The 21,003-nt window shown below is 43.2% G+C and overlaps 1 protein-coding gene across 1 annotated transcript; it reads right to left on the reverse strand.

Moving 5' to 3' along the window:
• Positions 1-1,010: 1,010 nt before the first annotated feature.
• LOC144483227 (uncharacterized) lies at positions 1,011-19,572 on the reverse strand. Its single transcript, XM_078201998.1, has 7 exons — positions 19,494-19,572; positions 17,896-18,381; positions 17,529-17,727; positions 10,669-10,797; positions 6,807-7,219; positions 6,450-6,734; positions 1,011-1,099 (listed from the first exon to the last, which is right to left on the reverse strand). The coding sequence occupies exons 2-7, from the start codon at positions 18,272-18,274 to the stop codon at positions 1,011-1,013; spliced, it is 1,494 nt and encodes a 497-aa protein (XP_078058124.1). The 5' UTR covers positions 18,275-18,381; positions 19,494-19,572.
• Positions 19,573-21,003: the final 1,431 nt, after the last annotated feature.

Consider the following 21,003-nt stretch of genomic DNA (forward strand, 5'->3'; position numbering starts at 1 on the left):
AATACAAACAGTCTTCGCGTCTGAAACTGCTTGACGCATGATTATATGCTGAAATCAGGCAGGCTTTATTCCATTGGTATTTTTGAAAATCATAATTGATAATTGCAGGTTAAACTAAATCACAGTTTACGCTTTTGTTCAGAATATAGTTTGCCACTGCATTCACTATTTGGTTAACCTGCAATGTTAAATCTCAGTGATTGCTGCAGCTTTTACCATCCAAATATTTAAATATGTTTGAAATATGATCCAATATGAATAAAATGTGGTAAAGTTTCCATATTAATGTGTTGGATATATTCTATCTCTTCACAATGCTATTGCTATTATTCCAGATTTCTGTTTTGTTTAATAATTCATACATTTGGTGACGAGCTGTTTTGCTGGATTCGATATTGAGATTTTCTTGCAATGTTACATTTGATTATGTTGAATGAATAATTGAGCTGCTTCTTCATGAAGCGGAATAATTCCTTCAGTGATGTGCTTTGGAGTGGTTATGTTCAGGAGATTCTGTGGTTCGGCCACTATAATAGTTTAAAATTTGCGAAGTGATTTGGTGTTTCCGCATTGTTTCTGCATTGTTTAAACTCGGCAGCACTGAGCGGTTACACGTTTTCTGGTTGAATGCAAAGAATCTCTGAGGTCCAAAGTCCTTGTAGTAGAAAACAGGCAGGTTTTGGAAAAAAATGAAATTAAGATATCACAACATTTTTATAAATTTTAACTAATGTTTACAAATTAAAATAAATCATGACTTACAACGTTCATTTGGACACTAAGTCATTGCTGCAATCACAAACTTCTCATTAACTGATTTGATCATAAAATTAAGATAAATCAAACAATTATTGATCGGTAATATAACTCCATATTCACCAAAGATTTTTTTATGTTAATATCATTATTCATTAATCACCTCTAATAGTTCTGTTGTGCTTTGCACACAATTAAAATGACCAGAAAAGTTTCTGGGCTGGAAATATTTTGTGATAATTCCAGAAACTATTTCAATGATAACGTGCTGTTTCCATAGCAGCGCTCAATTCAACAAGATACTGTGCATTAGTCGTTATATCCCAGATTAAGTTCGCATTCACTGGAATACGAGTTTTGCAGAATAAGACGTTGCTTTTTGGCAATTTTTGTATCCGATTATTACATTTATTTCTGTGCAATCAGATTATTCCTTCCAAGTAATTTGTAATTGTAGACCGAGATAATTAATTACTTATCTCATCTCAAAATTTGTGAAATGGTTTGGTGTTTCTCAATTGTTTCCGTATTGTTTCAACTCAGTGATACTGAGCGGTTACACGTTTTCTGGCTAAATGAAAATAAAACTGCGTTTGAAAATTCTTGCAGGGATAAAGGAAAAAGGTTTCGGAAAGATAAAATAATTAGATGTTTAGGCTTTTATTCATGTTAACTGATGCTTACATATTAAAATAAATCATGAATTACAATTCTTACAGAGACACTGTATCTCTGTTAGGGACATTACACTACCCTGAATCTGTTATATTTGAGGTGCTCATTTTCAGAAAAAATACATTTTTGCCCAGTTTTCATGATTTGAGACAGACAGGAGAGATAGTTAAAAGGCGAAGGGAGTTTTGAAATTAACATCAGGTTAATTTAAATTTTTTATTGACTTTTTTGCAGTTGTAATTTGACCTTAGATCAATTAGAATCAAACAGTTTGAATAAATTTGACAGAGCGAACAGAGTTTTCTGACAGGTGGAATTCGCTGACACTCAAGCAATTGTTAACATAATTGTGTTTGAATTGGAGTAAAGTGTCAACAGAAACTCGCTAGAGATGGGCAAGTTAATGCTTGAAATTCAAAAAGATTAATTTAAATAAAAATATTATACTATTATAAATACTACAAAAATATTCTTATCTCTGCACTTGATAATAACATCATGTCTCCCATTACTGCTGAACACAGGATAGAATTATGGGAAGAATAAATGACACAGTTGAAGAATTGATTCTATCTGAACCTTATGTTTAATTCTTATTAAATATTATAATGAAGAAAAAGTCTGGACTTACATTCTGCATCATGTTTTAGTGTTACAGAGGATTTGAATCAATTGTCCTCTTTGTGTTTGCACGGTTTAATTCAGATCTTCTTTAATTAAACAATGTGCTCAGTAATTAAGTTATATGGATGTTCTAAATTACTAAATCGAGGAAGCAGTATTATTGATTTCAAACTGCCAGGCCGTTACAGTCTATACATATTCAGCAGTATGCAATTTTAACACGTTTGCAGGTTATAATAAGACATTTGTAGTAAAAGTGAAAAAGTAAAATATTACAATGTGATTAGGTTTAAGTAAATGAATGACAGATGTCTGAATGTTTCTGTTCAGTAATTTGAAATTATATTTAACATTGTCTAAGATTTAATTGTAACCTAATTATTTAACAATGTTGGAGGCAGAAGCACATTTTGAATGATTGAAAACTCACTTTATTACAGAGTACAAATGAGCTGACAGGAGAACTAACTAGTAATTAACAATAACTTAAAATATAATATTGCTGCTGATTAATTCAAAACAAACTACCTTGAATATTGTACAGGCGTGCAAAATACAATCCGTTTTAGAGAATATTCAATTGTATCGGAAATGAATTCAGAAACAAAACATTACTTTACTCAGCTGTGCTCACTCGATAAAGTGTTTTGCTTTGATTAATTTGTTGAGTACATTTAATTAAGAAATTAGATCTAATCAGGTAATGATTTTCAATCTAAATGTTTCTTGATTTGGTTACTTCTTGCTGTGTCACTGCATCTCTGTTAGGGACATTGAACTGTCCTGAATCTGTTATTTTTGATTGCTCATTTTCGGCGAAATTACATTTTTACATAGTTTTCGAGAAGTGAGACAGAGGAATAATTAACAGTCGAAAGGAGTTTTGAAATGAAATGAATATCAGTTTAATTTAAAATAGGTTATTAATTTTCTGTTGTTGTAAGTTGGCCATTGATCAATTAGAATCCAACAGTTTGAATGAAATTGACAGATTGAACAGATCTATCTGCTGGGCACTCGATTGTTGCACCGTTTATGTCTGTTCTGTTTCTGTGCGCGTGGTCACAGTGTTGGGGCCAGGAAACACACACACACACACACACACACACATGCACTATCCCTCCCACATTCCCGTACTCTCACTTCGCTAAGTTTCTCTGTTTGTGTATGGATGATATTTGTGGGTTGAAAGCTTTAAGCTTTGAGGTTTTCTGTCTGTGATTTAAATCAAACAGATTTTTAAAAAGGAAGTGTCATTAATAAAGCTTTTTTTTTCAGAAGTTATGAACCTGGAGCCATATTTACTGGCCAGAGACAGGATTCCAGGATATTTCACTAAACATGTGGGAATTTTAATCCGGATACAATTCACTCATGAGAATGAGAGTTTTAATTTGTAATGGTTATTTAAAATTTGACACATGTGAAATGATTCTGACCAATCCTGTGTTGGATTGATCTTGGGTTAAACTTCCTGTCAGGTCCAAAGATTTATTCCTGACACAATTAACACAATGAAAAGGAAAATTCTGGAATTGGATACTGAAGAAAAGAGTTTAAAAGGAGAGATTATTAAATAGAAATGATTCCCAGACCGTGTGGTCATTAGATTAAAACAAAGGAAGGGTGCTGACGTCCATTTGAGAACTTTTAATCCACCCCTTTTCAAACTAAGGGAGTCTATGTACAAAGAAAACGCCAAGGATGGTAGATAAGGGGGTCTGGAAAACATCATGATGGGGGCACCTATCTGTTCACGAGATGATCACAAAGCCCCATGATGTCCAAATACTAATTTCATTGCACCTTTCGGTAATGTATGTAATCTATCACCATTCTGATTGGATTGTGTCCAGCCGGGATGGGCTGAGTAACTGTACAAGAATTGATGATTTTCTTTGTTGGGTGGAGTTACACATGGTCAGCCCCTGTGGCTTCTCCCCGCTGGCCTAGCTCAATAAACTGTTTGTTGAATCAGGTTTAAGTGTTGAATGATTCTTCTGAGTTCATTCACCCCAACACACTGGGTACATTACCACTTCATCCATGGGAGTGGTCTGATAGGCCGTGGTCCAGACTAAATGTGGCCTTTGGGGGGCCTTTCATGAATCACATGTTTGCTTGTTGTAGATGCACATTCAAAATGCTTGGAAGCACAGATCATGAGTAATATTACAGGGCAATTAGGACTAGCTTAGTGGTAAAAACTGGGCGGCATGGACAAGTTGGGCCGAAGGGCCTGTTTCCATGCTGTAAACCTCTATGACTCTAACTACCTTTTTTGTGGCCTGAAGTTCCCACAATTGGAAAGCAGCCAGATTAGTTAAATAGACAGCATTAATTGTGAGACAATTAAATAATAAATGATTCATTAATATATATGTTATGAAGGCTGGAAATGTAAATTTGAACACAAGTTTATAACTTTTAGAATTATAAACACATTAAGAATGGTTAAAATGCTGTGGGAATTATCAGATGTTCCCTTCTCATGCTGACAGAATAAAGAAAGATGAAAGGACTTGTTAACCTTGACTGGAGGGAATGAATCGGCTCCTGTTCAAGATGTCTCAACATTGAATGACTGATGTGAACCAATTATTGGTTGACACTCAGGCTACCCCAAGCTAAGAGATATCGTTTGAGAGAAAGAATTGTCTTAAAATTAAGACAATGTGCGCAATTAGCTAAAAACCAAACCAATGTCATTATTGACAAGTTATAGACCAATTGGCTCATTCCCAACAATTAGCTGAGGATGGCTTTCTACATTTTGAAAGTATAAAAAGGGGGATTCGAGAAACCAATTTGGTAGAAGTTTTTAAAAGTTAACTTTGTTTATATAGTTTGTTTATTAGTGTCACACATAGACTTACATTAACATTGCAATGAAGTTACTCTGAAAATCCCCCAGTCGCCACACTCTGGCGCCTGTTCGGGTAAACTGAGGGAGAATTTAGCATGGCCAATGTACCCAACCAGCACGTCTTTTGGACTGTGGGAGGAAACTGGAGCACCCGGAGGAAACCTGCACTTTACTGTTCAAAAATCTATCTATCCTTGCCTTAAAAACATTCAATGAGGCAGCCTCAACTGCTTCACTGGGCAGGGAATTCCACAGATTCACAACCCTTTCTGTGAAGAAGTTCCTCCTCAACTCAGTCCTAAAGCTGCTTCCCTTATTTTGAGGCTGTGTCTCCTAGTTGTAGGTTAGGGGGATGAGCAGGGTAAATACTTGGGGTTATGGGACAGGTCTGGATGGGATTGCCCTGTGTGTCAGGGGGATTATATGAGGTTACAAGGATAAGGCCTGTGTGGGATTGTTATCAGTGCAGACCTGATGGGCCAAATGGCCTCCTTCTGCACTGAAAGGATTCTATGATTTCAGAGAATTGTGAAATTGGAGATTACTGAGATAGGGAGGGATAAGGTCATGGAGGAATTTGAAAATAAGGATGTGAATTTTAAAATTGAAACATGACTTGACTTAAAGCCGATGTAGGCTTTATGGATGAATAGGATTTGGATGAATAGGATTTGGTGTGAGAAAGCAGATGGGCGGCAGAGTTTTGGATGATCTCACATTTCTATGTGGGGAGTGGGGTGAATGTGAGAGGCTGCTCAGAAATGTATTGGAATCATCAAGACTAAAGATAACAGATGGAGTGGAGACTGTGGACATTATGGAGATTGAAATATTTGGTATTAGTGATGGGATGGATATGTGGTCAGAAACTCATCCTGTTGTTAAATCTGACACCAAGGCCTGAATTTTTCATCCGTTGGGCACACTCACACGGGAGTGCCTGGAAACGGGTGTAATCAGCCCTGGAAATCGGCCCCAGAAAGTGATCTCATGCTGGCTGGCTGATTAACGGGCAGTCAGTGTGAAACGTGCACTGGGAAAGGCTCAGTGCTGCCGGGGAGGGAGGGAAGGGGACGGGGAGGGAGGGAAGGGGACGGGCACTGAGGAAAGCGAGGGTGCTGTTGGTATTTCCAATACACTCCCTCAGGGGGACAGCTGCTGCGGAGCCTGTCTCTCAGCTACTGACCTGTAAAAAATAAACTGCGATGGAGCTCCTCACACTTGTTGGAGGTGAGGATGGAGGAGATGGGGAGAGGGAGAACCCTTCAAAAGGAATTAACTTCTGTTAGCAGTATTTAAAAGACGCAAGACACTGTGTTTAACACAAAGCTGATTTATTTGACTCTTATCCAGAATATTTACACCTATAACCGGCCTGGTGTTCATTAACATCAGCAGGACCAGACTCCAGTGAATAATCTTCAATCCTGCAGGTGATTCACAGCAAAACCCAATCACTATAGTTACTTGTGGCCTCGCTGGTGTCTCAGCAGATGGGATGACTGAGTGAATCCCCTCCCACACACACAGCAGGAGAACGGTTTCTCCCTGGTGTGAATGCGCCGGTGTTTCAGCAGATTGGATGAGTGATTGAATCCCTTCCCACACACAGAGCAGGTGAGCGGCCTCTCCCCAGTGTGAATTCTCTGGTGTACAGTGAGCTGAGATGATTTCCTGAATCCAGTCCCACAGTGAGAGCATCTGAACGGTCTCTCGTCAGTGTGAATACGTTGATGGGTCACCAGTTCCCCAGAACTTTTAAAGCACTTCCCACAATCCAGGCATTTAAATGGTCTCGCGTCAGAGTGAACCCGTTGATCGGATGTCAGTTCCACAGAACTTTTAAAGCACTTCTCACAGTTCAGGCATTTAAAAGGTCTCTCATCAGTGTGAACTCGCTGATGTTTCAGTCGGTGAGATGACTGAGTGAATCCCTTCCCACACACAGAGCAGGAAAATGGTTTCTCCCCAGTGTGGATTCGCTGGTGTTTCAGCAGATCAGATAACTGAATGAATCCATTCCCACAATCGGAGCAGGTAAATGATCTCTCTCCAGTGTGAATTCGCTGATGTGTCATCAGGTGGGATGACTGAGTGAATCCCTTCCAACACACAGAGCAGGTGAATGGCCTTTCCCCAGTGTGACCACGTTGGTGTCCTAACAGATTGGATAACTGAGTGAATCCCTTCCCACACTCAGAACATGTGAATGGTCTCTCCCCATTGTGATCTCGCTGGTGTTTTAGCAGACTGGATGACTGAGTGAATCCCTTCCCACACTGAGGGCAGGTGAATGGTCTCTCCCCAGTGTGACTGCGTCGATGAGTTTCCAGGTCAGATGGATAACTAAACGCTTTCCCACAATCCCCACATTTCCACAGCTTCTCCCCAGTGTGACTGTGCTTGTGTCTCGACAGGCCAGATGATCGACTGAAGCCTCGTCCACACACACAACACGTGTATGGTTTCTCCTCACTGTGAACAGTGCTTTTTCCTTCCATGTTTAATATTCAATGATATTCAAGTTACGATAAATGATACACCTCTGTCAGCTCCTGGTGTGATGTTTGGTTTCAGTTTCCCGACTGTAAATCCTCCTCGTCTAAAACCCTGTGAAATTGATTTAAAACAAAAAAACAGGAGTGAGAGAGAACCCACAAAAACACAAAGGCAGCTTGGGAAATTGAGCTGAATGAATGTGGTCATTTGTCTGATACTAATGAACAGGCTGGATTATCATAAAAACCCAACTGATTCACTGTCCATCAGGGAAAGGAACCTATCACCCAGTCTGGGTCTGTACAGACTCAGGCCTCTACTTAAGGAGAGTACAAGACAGTGGGAGAGAATGGGGAGTAATGCAAGAGGTGAGGTTGTGGGGGGATGGGGGAGGTGCTGGTGATGGCAGGAGGAGAGGGATTTTACACATCTATAACTCAGCTGGAGCTTTGACAGAATCTCCCAAACCCTCAACTTCCACCACCTGGAAGGACCAGGATCACAAGTGTGAATGAACACCTCGAAATTCACCTTCAAGTCTCACACACCAGGGGATTTTCACAGTAACTTCATCGCAGTGTTAATATAAACCTACTCGTGACATGATAAACTTTTAAAAAAAACTTTAAACACACTGTCCTGACTTGTCTGCCATCCAGTACTGGATGAACAGATATTTTATATATTGGGAAGACTGAAGTCACTGGTTTCAGTCTTTGCTACAAACTTCACTCCCCAGCCACCGACTCCATCTCTCTCCCTGATAATTGTCCGAGGCTGAACATGATTGTTCACAACCATGGTGACATGTTCCACCTCAGGAATTAGGAGTCGGCCATTCGGTCCATCAGGTCTTTCACCTCTGTCAATGTTTCAAGTCTGGATGACCCTTCTCCAAACAGTCATTCAGACTCGAAACGTTGGCTCTATTCTCTCTCCAAAGATGCTGTCAGACATGCTGAGATTTTCCAGCACTTTGTTTTTGTTAAACATTCACTTGATTGCAGTTTGCTGTGGGTAAATCCTCCCCTTCTAACCCATGCAAAATAAGTTTCCAAAACCCATCACTCTCAGTCCAGGATAGAAATTCACAACATTGTGTCTGCCTGCTTTCCGGCTCAGGATTACTTAAGCTGGGACACATTTTCATTGGAAGCAGATGAGAAAATGTTCACTAGGCTGACTCCTGTGATGAGGGGGTTTGGCTTCTGAGGAAAGGTGGAACAGGTTGGGCCTTGACCCATTGGAATTCAGAAGAATGAGAGGTGATCTTGGTGAAGCATATTAGATCCTGGGGGAGCTTGACCGGGTAGATTCTGAGAGGATGTTTCCCCTCATGGGGTAATATCGAATTATGGAACAGTTAAAAAATAAGAGGTCTCTCAGTTTACACCATGAGGAGAAACGTATTCTCTATGAAGATCATTAGTCTTTGGAAATCCCTTCTCCAGTAAGTAGGAGGCTTGGTCATTGAATACATTTAAGGCTGTGTTAAGTTCATAAGATATTGGAGCAGAATTAGGGCATTTGGCCCATCGAGTCTGCTCCGCCATTCGACCATGGCTGATATGCTCCTCATTCCCATTTTCCTGCCTTCTCCCCATAACCTGTTAAAAATCTGTCTAACTCCTCCTTAAACGTACTCACTGTCTCAGGATCCACCACACTTCGGGGTAGCGAATTCCAGATTCACAATCCTTTGGGAGAAGTAATTTCTCCTCAACTCTGTTTTAAATTTGCTGCCCCTTATCCTAAGACTATGAGCTCTCATCCAAGAATACCCCACAAGAGGAAGCATCCACTCCACGTCTACTTTATCCATACCTTTTATCATCTTGTGTACCTCAATTTGATCTCCCCTCATTCTTCTAAATTCCAGAGAGTATAGGCCTATCTCTCTTCATACGACAAACCCCTCATCTCTGGAATCAATCTAGTGAACCTCCTCTGAACTGCCTCCAATGCCACGACATCTTTCCTCAAATAAAGGGACCAAAACTATGCACAATACTCCAGGTGCGGCCTCACCAATGCCTTGTATAGTTCCTTACATTTATATTCTAATCCTTTCGCTATAAATGCCAACATTCCATTCACTTTCTTTATAATCTGCTGTTCCTGCATGCTGGTTTCCTGTGACGGGTGAATGAGGACACCCAGATCCTTCTGCACTGGAGCACCCCGAAGTCGCTCCCCATTTAGATAATAAGTCGCCTTCCCAACACTCCAGCCCAGGCAACATGCTGGTGACTCTCCTCTGCACTCTTTCTCGTGCAATCACATCCTTCCTATAGTGTTCCTCAGTGTTACGTTCTGTCTGATTCTGTCAGTTGATGTTTCTGAGATTCACCTTGGGACACTCTCCTACATTAAAGGTCTGATATAAATCAAAGTTATTTTTAAATCACATTGTAACAGACTGGGGAAGTCAGGATTAAAACAATATCTGGGTAAATGAAGTTTGGTCACAGATCAGCCGTGACCCCAGTCAATAAGAGAACAGGCTCAAGGGGGATAAATGATTTCCTCCTGTTCCCAATAAACTTGGGCTCAAACACCAGCTGATGAATGGAAAGTGATGGGTGAACTGGGGGGGAAGACACTTCACCAGAAACCAGCACTGGAGCAGAGTTAGAGAGTGGGAGAGGCCCGGGGGGGAAACAACACAGGAAATGGAGTAGCTCATTCAGCCTTTTGAGTCTGCTCTGTCATTCAGTTAGACTCTGGCTGATCAATTAGTCTTTCTGAACTTGAAGAACAAATAGCTGAACAGTTAACTCCAGCTGGTTATAGGGTTATTAACAGCAGCAGAAACACCAGCTGATAAATGGAAAGCCTGTTCCTGTGCTGTACTTTTCTTTGTTCTTAAGTGGGGAGAAGACACTTCACCAGGAACCAGCGATGGAGCAGAGTTAAAGAGTAGGACAGTCCTGTGGAGAGACTACTCAGGAAATGGAATAGGTTGTTCACCCCTTCAAGTCTGCTCTGTTATTCAATTAGACCCGGGTTGATCCATTAGTCCATCTGAACTTGAACAAATACCTGAATTGTTAACTCAAGCTGGTTACAGCAGTTATTAACAGCAGCAGAAACACACCATAGCTATCAGAATGAACATGGGTCAGTGCAGGATGTGATTACCTGTTCAATAACTGGGGAATCTGCCTCCAGACTTGTGAACTCGCTGGTGTCTCATTAGGTTTTGTGACTGAGTGAATCTGTTCCCACATATGGAGCAGGTGAACGGCCTCTCCCCGGTGTGAACTCGCTGGTGTGTCAGGAGATCAGATGAGTTAGTGAATCCCTTCCCACACACGGAGCAGGTGAAAGGCCTTTCCCCAGTGTGAGCACGCTTGTGTTTCAGCAGGTGAGATGAACTGCTGAATCCCTTCATACACACAGAGCAGGTGAATGGCCGCTCCCCAGTGTGAAGTCGCTGGTGAGTGCGAAGGTTGAACATTCGACTAAAACTCTTCCCACACACGGTGCAGATGAACAGACTCTTCCCAGTGTGACTGCGCTGATGAGCTTCCAGCTGGGATGGAGAACTGAATTCCTTCCCACAGTCCTCACATTCCCATGGGTTCTCTATGGTGTAGATGTCCTCGTGTTTCTCCAGGTTGGATGATTTAATGTGTGTATATTTCAAATATCCTGTAAAAGGAGTTTAGAAACATCATCACTGTCAGTACGGGATCGAAATTCAGAACAGACATTTCTACTTTCTGTGGAACATCGTTTCCTCACTTGATCCTGTAAAGCAGTAAATCCTCATCCTGAACACTTTCCCACCTCCCTGTCCTGCAACCAACTCCCACATTGAACAACCATCTCATATTTCAATGATTGTCCCGTGTTTGAGTCCAGTGTGCCAGGCTGCATGGCGTATGGGTGCTGTTTCACCCATAAGATGGAACTGTGCAGCACCCTCTTCCAACTGTTCTGGCTGCCAACCAGCCCATGCCCACCCTCGCAGTTCCAGCAGCACCGCACACAATACTGCTCACCTGCTCTAACAGACTCGTGAAGGATGTCCTTTCATTTTCTCAGAGAGAGTTGGTCAGCCTGGCAAACCCAGTGTGAAATATCTTCACAAATCTTTTCTCCCACCCTCTATTCTGGCTGGGTTCAGTTCTTTTGTACAGAGTGAAAATAAAATCAATCAATTATTTTCTCTCCTGGTCACTGCTGGGAGCTGCAGCTTTTTACTGGGGGTGTTGGGGACTCCAGCGGGTGTTTGTGAATCCTCCCCGCCCACCTCCCAGGGTTTCCTTCCTTCCCAGAGATCAGAGTCCTCATTGATTTGAGGCCAAAGTGTAACCTCTTATTTATTGTCCCCCTCCCCCATCCTCTGATGTGAACCATCCTCCAGTGGCTGAGCCAGGATGGGGCCGTTAACCTGGGCCTGTTCCCGGGAGGGAGGGAGGGAGAAGCCCCGCAGCTGCAAACCAGGGAGCTGACAATGATTCTGAAGGGTTTGCGGATCCTCGCAGCCACCGCCTAACGCTGACTCCGCTTCTCCGGGACAAAGGACTCTCGCTCCCGAGGCGAACAAAGGAATTGCGCATGCTCCACATTCAGACAGAGTGTCCCGCATGATCAGCCAGACCGGACTGCGCATGTGCCAGATCGTGATGCCCCGGGGAGGGTGATTGACAGCGGCTCCGGACCAATAGGAGGGGCGGGTCTGGATGACGCGGTGGGGGTGGTGGGTGGGGTGGTTCGTCCTCCAACCAATCAGGGTGAAAAAGGGGCTCCAACTGAAGCATGCGCATTGCGGGTAATGGCGACGGCAAAGGCTTACTGCTTCGGATCCGTAATTTGTCAGCGGAAAATCGCCGATCGGTGGGTACGATGGAACCGGCGAGTGGACGGGAAGGCTTCAGAAACCGGTTGTGCGATCTGTAAACTCCCCCCAAAATTCTCCAATTACCCCATTTGCATCGAGCGGGTCAAAGATCCCTGAGATCGGCCCACGCGTTAACGACCTCCATCTTTATTGGGGGCAATGTGCGGCAGTGCGCATGGGTGATCGCCATCTTTGTAGGGGGCAATATTGTCAATGACTGGGAGGAGCGGGTTCCCCATTGTTCAGAATGGAGACAACTTGTCCATCAAACTGCATCAACCCTCTGAGTCCCAATGTCTTATTGATGAGGCAGAGCGGTGGCAGAGAAGGAAAGAAATCACAAGATGCTTTATAAATATTTTAAGGGCAAGAGGGTAATCAGGGAAAGAGTGGTTGGTAGATTAGGAATCAATTGCCCATTCGGCAACCTGGGTGTGGAGCCGGAAGATGTATTTGAAGCATTAAAGGAGTATTTTGCATCTGTGTTCACTGTGTGGAAGGACAATGTAGGTACAGAAAGCAGGGATGGGTGTGTGATAGAATTGAACAGATTGTCATTGGTGGTGTGGTAAATAGCGAGGAGGACAACCTTGGATTGCAGGGTGATACAGACAGGCTGGTCAGACGGGCAGAACAGTGGCAAATGGAACTTAACCCTGAAAAGTATGAAGTGATGAATTTTGGGAGGACAAGGCCAGGGAATATAAAGGACCAGAGGGACATTGGGGAGCATTCCCAATTATCCCTGAAGCCAGCAGGACAGGTAGATAAGGTGGTTATGTTGGAGCTGTATAAACACTTGTTACTCATAACTCGAGTCCTGTGTGCTGTTCTGTTTGGAACACTATAGGAAGGATGTGATTGCATCAGAAAGGGAGCAGAGGAGATTCACCAGGATGTTGCCTGGGCTGGACCATTTCAACTATGAAGAGTGGCTGGTTAGGCTGAGGTTGTTTTCCTTAGAGCAGAGAAGGCTGAGGGGTGACCTGACTGAGGTGTACAAGATTATGAGGAATATAAATCAGGTAAATTGAAAGGAACTTTTCCCCTTTAGTAGAGGGGTCAATAACCAGGGAGATAGATTTAAGTTCAGGGGCAGGAGGTTTAGAGTGGAGTGGAGGAATAACCTTTCACTCAGAGGGTGGTGGGAATCTGGAACTCACTGTCTGAAAGGGTTGTAGAGGCAAGAACCCTCACAATATTTAAGAAGCATTTAGATGAGCAGGTGAAACACCATAGCATTCAAGGTTATGAACCAATTACTGGAAATGGGATTAGAATAGATAGGTGCTTGCTGGCCGGCACAGACATGATGGGCCAAAGGGCCTCTTTCTATGCTGTAAAACTCTATGCTGCTAAATGGAGGGAATTTCTGTTCATCCAGGACAAGATGTCAGATAAGTCAGGGTGATGTGTGACTTGAAGGGAATTTTGGAGGGATGATGTTCACATACACCTACTACCCTGGTCCTCCTCGGTGCTGGAGGTTGGTTTATTTGTAAATAAGTAAAATTCCCTCCCGTCACCCCATGTCGCTCCACTTCTCACCCTCTCCCTCCCCTCCCATAGAGAAGAGCCTGGTGTCAGTCCAGAAAAGGTGGTAGGTTCCCGTACCAGTGAACCAGTTAAGTTTTTCACAACAATGTCAGTTTTCATGGTCACATTTTTCTCGTATCTGCCCAACAAATTACCAAATTTGTTCAGCTCGATTTCACAGCCTGCTTTTGCGGCTTGTCTCTCATTCCCTTTTCTCGGTTTTGAAATAATTTCACAGGGCAATTGGAAGGAAGGATTTGCAGTTGGAAAACTCAAACTAAACATCGCATCAGAATCTGATGGAGTCACTCAATTTATCCAAACCTGAAATCATTGTGTTGTAAACATGGAAGGAGAAAGTACCATTCACAGTGGGGAGAAAGCGTCCGTGTGTTGTGTGTGTGTGGATGAGGCTTCATCTGATTATAGAACCTGGAGAGACACAGGACACCCACAGCATGGAGAAACTGTGGAAATGTGAGGACTGTGGGAAGGGATTCAGTTACTCAGTTATACTGGAAACTCATCAGTGTGTTCACACTGGGGAGAGGCCATTTACCTGCACCGAGTGTGGGAAGAGCTTCGTGAATTCAACCAACCTGCTGAGACACCAGCTCGTTCACACTGGGGAGAGGCCGTTCACCTGCACTGAATGTGGGAAGGGATTCACTCATTCATCACATCTGTTGAGACACCAACCAGTTCACACTGCAGAGAGACCTTTTAAATACACAGACTGTGTGAAGTGCTGCAAAACTTCTGGGAACTGAAGCACCATCAACATGTTCACACTGACATGAGACCATTCAGGTGCTCTCATTGTGGGACTGGGTTCACACAATCATCTGACCTCACTGTCCACCAGTGGATTCACACTGGGGAGAGGCCACTCACCTGCAAAGAGTGTGGGAAGGGATTTGCTCAGATGTCCACTCTGCTGACACACCAGTGGATTCACACTGGGAAGAGACCATTCACCTGCCCTGAGTGTGGAAAGGGATTCATTAATTCATCCCACCTGCTAACCCACCAGCAGATCCACACTGATGAGACTGAACTGCGGAAAGTGCAACAAAAGTTCCAGGGAACTGCTGTCCCATCAACAAATCCACACTGACTAGAGACAATTCAAGTGTTGTCATTTTTGGTCTGAGTTCAGGTAACCTCATCTCACTGTACACCAGTGCATTGACACTGAGGAGAGAATGTTCACTCCCTCTGAATGTGGGAAGAGAGTCACTCATTCGTCCCATCCACTGAGATCCAGTGATTTCAGAAATAACTACATTGATTGTATTTTACTTTTAATCACAGCCAGGACTGAATCCCATTCTTTGGGGTCTGTTTCTACTGCTGATGATAAACTCCAGGCCAGTTGTATGTTTTTAATCTTCTGGTTAAAAGTTAAATAAATCAGCTTTATGTTAAGCTGAGTGTCAATCTTTTTGATATCTCCAATATGTTAGGAGTTTTTGAGATGCCCTGCCCATTCCCTCTTTCCTCCATCCTCACTTCCAATAACAAGTGTAAGCAGCTCATAGAGCTTCTTTAAGATTGAGAACATCTGATGAATTACCTCTACTACTTCCAACAGCCCACCAGAAAAATACTGCTTCTAAAGTTCCTCATTGTCTGAGCTCTGAACCTGCATCTTCCTCTGGGTTCTGTCACCATTTAATTGGGACCATCAGTGGTGGTGTTTTTAACCCAGCATTCCCCATGGTTGAGAGTATCCCCTTTCCACAGCACAGGAGAGCAGTGGGCAGGCCTGGTTCTGCCCTGTGTTTGGAGCATCCGCAGTGTCAGCCATGACTATGAACAGACATTTCTCTCTCGGATCCACGATGGGTAAAAGGTGGGATGGCGGGAGGAATGGATTTGGTGGGTGGATAGAGATTCTCTGGAAATCTGTTGTGTAAACTGCAAATCCCAAATGAGAAGTTACTGAGTGGACACAAGGGGAATTATCCCGGTGACAAACCTGGAGCAGGAGGAGAGAATGTTGTGAATTTCTATCCTGGATGGATTTCGGAAACTCCTTTTACAGGGGGTTAGAAGAGGAGGATTTACACACGGCAATCTCAAACTAAAGAAAGGTTCATCTCTACAGGGTGGTACAGTGGTTAGCACTGCTGCCTCACTGTCTGTGTGGAGTTTGCACATTCCACCTGTGACTTCAGGGGTTTTCTCCAGGTGCTCTGCTTTCGTCCCACAGTCAAAAGATGTGCAGGTTAGAGGATTAGTGGGGTAAACGTGTGGAGTTGCTGGCGGTGGGCCTGGGTAAGATGCCCTATTGCAGAGTCAGCACAGACTCGATGGGCTGAATGGCCTCCTTCTACACTGTAGGGATTCTATGATTCTTCGGATACAGGTCTTCAAATGGGATGGACAGGTAGATATGGACAAAATGTTTCCACTGAGACATGAATACACAGTAAATAGTAGTAAATCCAAACACTTAAACCCAGACACCAAATCCAGAGACCACTTAAACCCAGACACCAAATCCAAGTAATCCAGAAACCCAAAGTCATGTTCTGGGGACCTGGGTTCAATTCCCACCATGGCAGACGGTGGAATTTGAATTCAATAACAAAAAAATCCGGAAATAAACTTTTAATGAAACCATTGCCGATTGTTATAAAAAACTCATGTCCTTTCGGGAAGGAAATCTGCCACCCTTTCCCGGTATGTTCCACATGTGACTCCAGATCTATAGCAATGTGGGTCTTTAAATGGTCCAGCAAGCCATTCAGTTCAAGGGCAATTAGGGTTGAGCAATGAGTATGGACAGAGTAAATAGTCAGAAACTGTTCCCACTCAAGAGAGCACCAAGAACTAGGGCACAGATTCAAAGTATTTAGCCAAGGAGTAAGAGTGATGTGAGTAAAAATGTTTCACTCAGAGGTTGGTTGGAGTCTGGAACAAATTCACTGAGGAGGTCGTGGAGGCAGGTTCTATTGAGGTATTGAAAAGAAAATTAGGTTGCTATCTGAAAAGAAAGAATGTGCAATGTTACAGGAATAAGGCAGGGAAGTAGGACTGGGTATAATGCCTTTTCAGAGACCCAGGACAGACTCAATGGGCTGAATGGTGTCTTTCTGCACTGTGAGGATTCTGTGTTTCTGTCAGCACAGACCCCACATCATCAGCATTGGAACTGAAACTCCCATCATTACATCAACACCAGAACCACGATGGAATTTCAGAAAACTGGGAAATCTTCCAAAAGGCAATTGATACCAACAGGTGGTTTCACCAAGCACCCAATGTCTTCAATAGATTGATAGGATTGATGAAAGTTCAGAGTTTAATCCGGAGAAGATGAATCAGAGAACAGAAATAACCTTGAGCAAGAAAAGGCCCAAATAATGGCACTGTCAAAAACAGGAGATCAATCATTCTCCTCTTATTATTGGAGAAATCCAAAACACTGTGTTTGAATCAAAGCTGATTTAATCAACATTTACAAACAACATCACTGCACACACCAGCTTTCATGCTTATTAATATCAGCAGCAACAAACTCCAACTGTCAGAATGAACATGGTTCAGTCCTGGATGTCATTAACAGCAGATTCTAAATCCAATCCCTTCAGTTACTTGTGAACTCGCTGGTGCCTCAGCTGTGTGGATGAACGACTGAATCTCTTTCCACACACTGAGCACGGAAATGGCCTCTCCCCGGTGTGAACTCGCTGGTGTGTCAGCAGGGTGGATGACTGAGTGAATCCCTTCCCACACACTGAGCAGATGAACGGCCTCTCCCCAGTGTGAACTCGCTGGTGATTAAGTAGGTTGGACATCCAAGTGAAGCCTTTCCCACAGAAAAAGCAGGTGAAGGGTCTCTCCCTGGTGTGAGTGAGTTGGTGCATCAGCAGATCCGTCTGGCTTTTAAAGCACTTCTCACAGTCAGGACATTTAAACAGTCTCTTATCAGTATGAACAAGTTGGTGTGTCAGTAGGTCGAATCAACGGGTAAATCCCTTCCCACACACGGAGCAGGGGAACAGTCTCTCCCCAGTGTGAGTGCGTTTATGATTCAACAGATCATTTTTCCTTTTATAGTTTTTCTCACAGTCAGAACATTGGAAAGGTCTCTCCTCACTGTGGATTCGATGGTGTGACAGGAGGTGGGATGAGTTTGTGAAGTCTTTCCCACAGACGGAGCAGGTGAATGGTCTCTCCCCAGTGTGAACACGCCGGTGTCTTAGAAGGTGGGATGATTTAGTGAATCCTTTCTGACACACAGAGCAAGTGAATGGCCTCTCCCCAGTGTGACTGCGGTGATGAATATGTAACTCAGATGGGTAATCAAATCCCTTCCCACAGTCTCCACATTTCCACGGTTTCTCCCCAGTGGGACAACACTTGTGTTTTGACAGGTTTGATGAGCGACTGAAACCTCGTCCATACACAGAACATGTAAACACCTTCTCCCCATTGTGAACGGTGCTTTTTGATTCCATGTTCAAAGGTCGATGATGTTCAGGCCCTGATGATTTGGGTGTCTGTCAGATCCTGATGTGATGTTTGATCTGAGTTTCCCACCTACAAATCATCCTCTTCTAATATGCTGTAAAATTAATTCAAAAAGGAGAAAAAAACAGTGATAAACACAAAGGTAGGTTGTGAAATTGAGCTGAATGAATCCGGTAATTTGTGGAGCCGGCACAAGGAAAAAGTGACCACGAAAGCTGCTGGATTGTGATTAAAAACTCAAATGGTTTGCTAATGTCCTTCAATTCAGGAAACCTGCCACCCAGTCCAGATCTACACAAGAATTCAACCTTAATGGGAGGAGAAAGATAGAGATGAAACAGGGAGGGAATGAACGGTAAGGACTTTATACATCTACAACTGGACAAGAACTTTGACAGAACCTGCCAAACCACAACCTTCACCAACTCAAAGGATGCAGGAAAACTATCACCTCCAAATGTCGCTTTCAATCTCAAAACAACTTGTAATCCTGAGGTAACCTATAACCTCCTGCATTTAAGGGGCAATTTAGCCTGGTCAATCCACCTAACCTGCACACCTTTGGGGTGTGGGAGGAAACCAGAGCACCTAAAGGAAACTCATGCAGTCACAGAGAGAATGTGCAAACTCCACACAGCCACCCAAAGCTGGAATTGAACCCGGGTCCCTGGTGCTGTGAAACAGCAGTGTTGACCACTGTGCCACCGTACTATTGTTGCTCAGAAATAAGTTTTAGGATTTTGGCCGAGTGATTGTGAAGGCAAAGCAGTAAACTACCAAGTCAGAATAGTGTGTGATTCAAAAGAGTAAATGCAGGTAGTGGGGTTTCCATGCACAAACTGCCCTAATCCATGTTGTAGTTTTGGAAGGTGCTGTCAAAGGAGGTTTAGGCAATTGCTGGTAATTCTAGTAATGTCCATGTTCCAGTTACTAATTTGAAAATTTTCTAAATGTAAATTTAATGAAAATCCCCGACAGAACTACTTTTTCCTTACTTGAAACACAGCTTTAAATGGTCCGTTTGTTTCTAGACTCGGTTCTGTGAGCAATGCCTTCAACTAAACAAAATCAAAACACTGCAGCTGCTGGAAATCGGAAATGAAAAGAGAAAACGTTGTAAATACTCATCAGGTTAGACAGCATTTTTGGAGACAGAAGCAGAGTTAATGTTTGCAGTCACTGATGCTCCTCTAATAAAACACATACCAATAGCTGCTGTTTAATGGGGCCGTTGATCCCACAATCCCCTGTGCCCCAGAAACAGCTCTATACCACACACATTTCCCATTATGACAGTTCTGTGTCAAGAGGGCGAGCTGTTTAAAAGTCATTAAGTTCCATTTTTGCGTGTTGATGTTCATTAAAGATACGGATCGACTTCCCCCTCATTATGTATCAATTTCAGATACTTCGGTCGAGAATTTCCATTCCCCTACTTTCTGGTGGATAATGAATGCCTTGAGTACTTATGTTACAGTATAATTTGATTCCTAATTTTATTGACTGCACCCCTATCCCTAATTTTCACATCACAGCAGAAAAAGTTCACTGTTCACAAATGAGGAGTTTCGATGGCGTGCGCTTTACCCACCATTCCTTGCGGTGGGGAATGTCCCCGATCCACAGCACGGGAGAGAGTTGCGTATGCGCAGTCAGGCAGTGTGTGTGTGTGCGCAGCGTGGATGATGGCAATGGGGAGAGACGTTCCTCTGTCTCATCAACAACCGGTAAGGATGCGGATACATGGAGGGAGGATTGGAACCAGCAGATGGACGGAGGGGGTTTCTAAATATCTGGTGAAGGTCTCAAACCTCTAATAGTAATCCGCAGGTCCCGAGTTCGCAGCTTTGGGTCTTTTTCGCAGGACGAGGCTCAGGTTAACAGCCGCCATCTTGATTCAGCAGGCGCTGGTGTTGGTGACGCAACAGTGAGTGGGTGGGGCTTCAGCGTTTTTTGCTCCCAACCGGGTCCTAGTGACCGGATCGCACAGCAATCTGAGCAACAGGTTTTAAACAGCTTCATCCACTCCCAGGCTGCAGCTAATGTTTGCAGCCTCGAGGAGTCCATGGGCCATGTATATACTCCAGAAGTTGTTTATTCCTGTTTGGCGCAAGAATGGTAAGGGAATTGTGGCCAAGCCATGGCTTACAAGGGAAATTAGAGATAGTATCAGATTCAAGGAAGAAGCATTCAAATTGGCAAGAAAAAGCAATAGGCCCGAGGATTGGGAGCAGTTTAAAATTCAGCAAAGGAGCTCCAAGGGATTGATTAAGAAGGGAAAAATGGAGTATGGAAGTAAGCTAGCAGGGAACATAAAAACTGACTGTAAAAGTTTCTATAGATATGTAAAGAGAAGATTGACAAAAACAAATGTTAGAAATGGGAGAATTCATAACGGGGAATAAAGAAATGGCTGAGGGATTAAATTGGTACTTTGCCTCAGTCTTCACAAAGGAAGACATGAATAATGTACCAGATGTGCTGAGAGAAACATGTTTTAGTCAGGGGCTGAAGGAAATCAGCATCAGTTGAGAAGTTTTTGGGGAAATTGATGGGATTGAAGGTGGATAAATCTCCAGGTCCAGATAATCTTCATCCCAGAGTATTTCAGGAAGTGGTCCTGGAAATAGTAGATACATTGGTGGTTATTTTCCAAAATTCTTTGGAATCGGTAATAGTTCCTACAGATTGGAGGGTAGCTAATGTACGCCCACTG

Source organism: Mustelus asterias, unplaced genomic scaffold (genome assembly GCF_964213995.1).
Source record: "Mustelus asterias unplaced genomic scaffold, sMusAst1.hap1.1 HAP1_SCAFFOLD_50, whole genome shotgun sequence".
Taxonomy (NCBI): domain Eukaryota; kingdom Metazoa; phylum Chordata; class Chondrichthyes; order Carcharhiniformes; family Triakidae; genus Mustelus; species Mustelus asterias.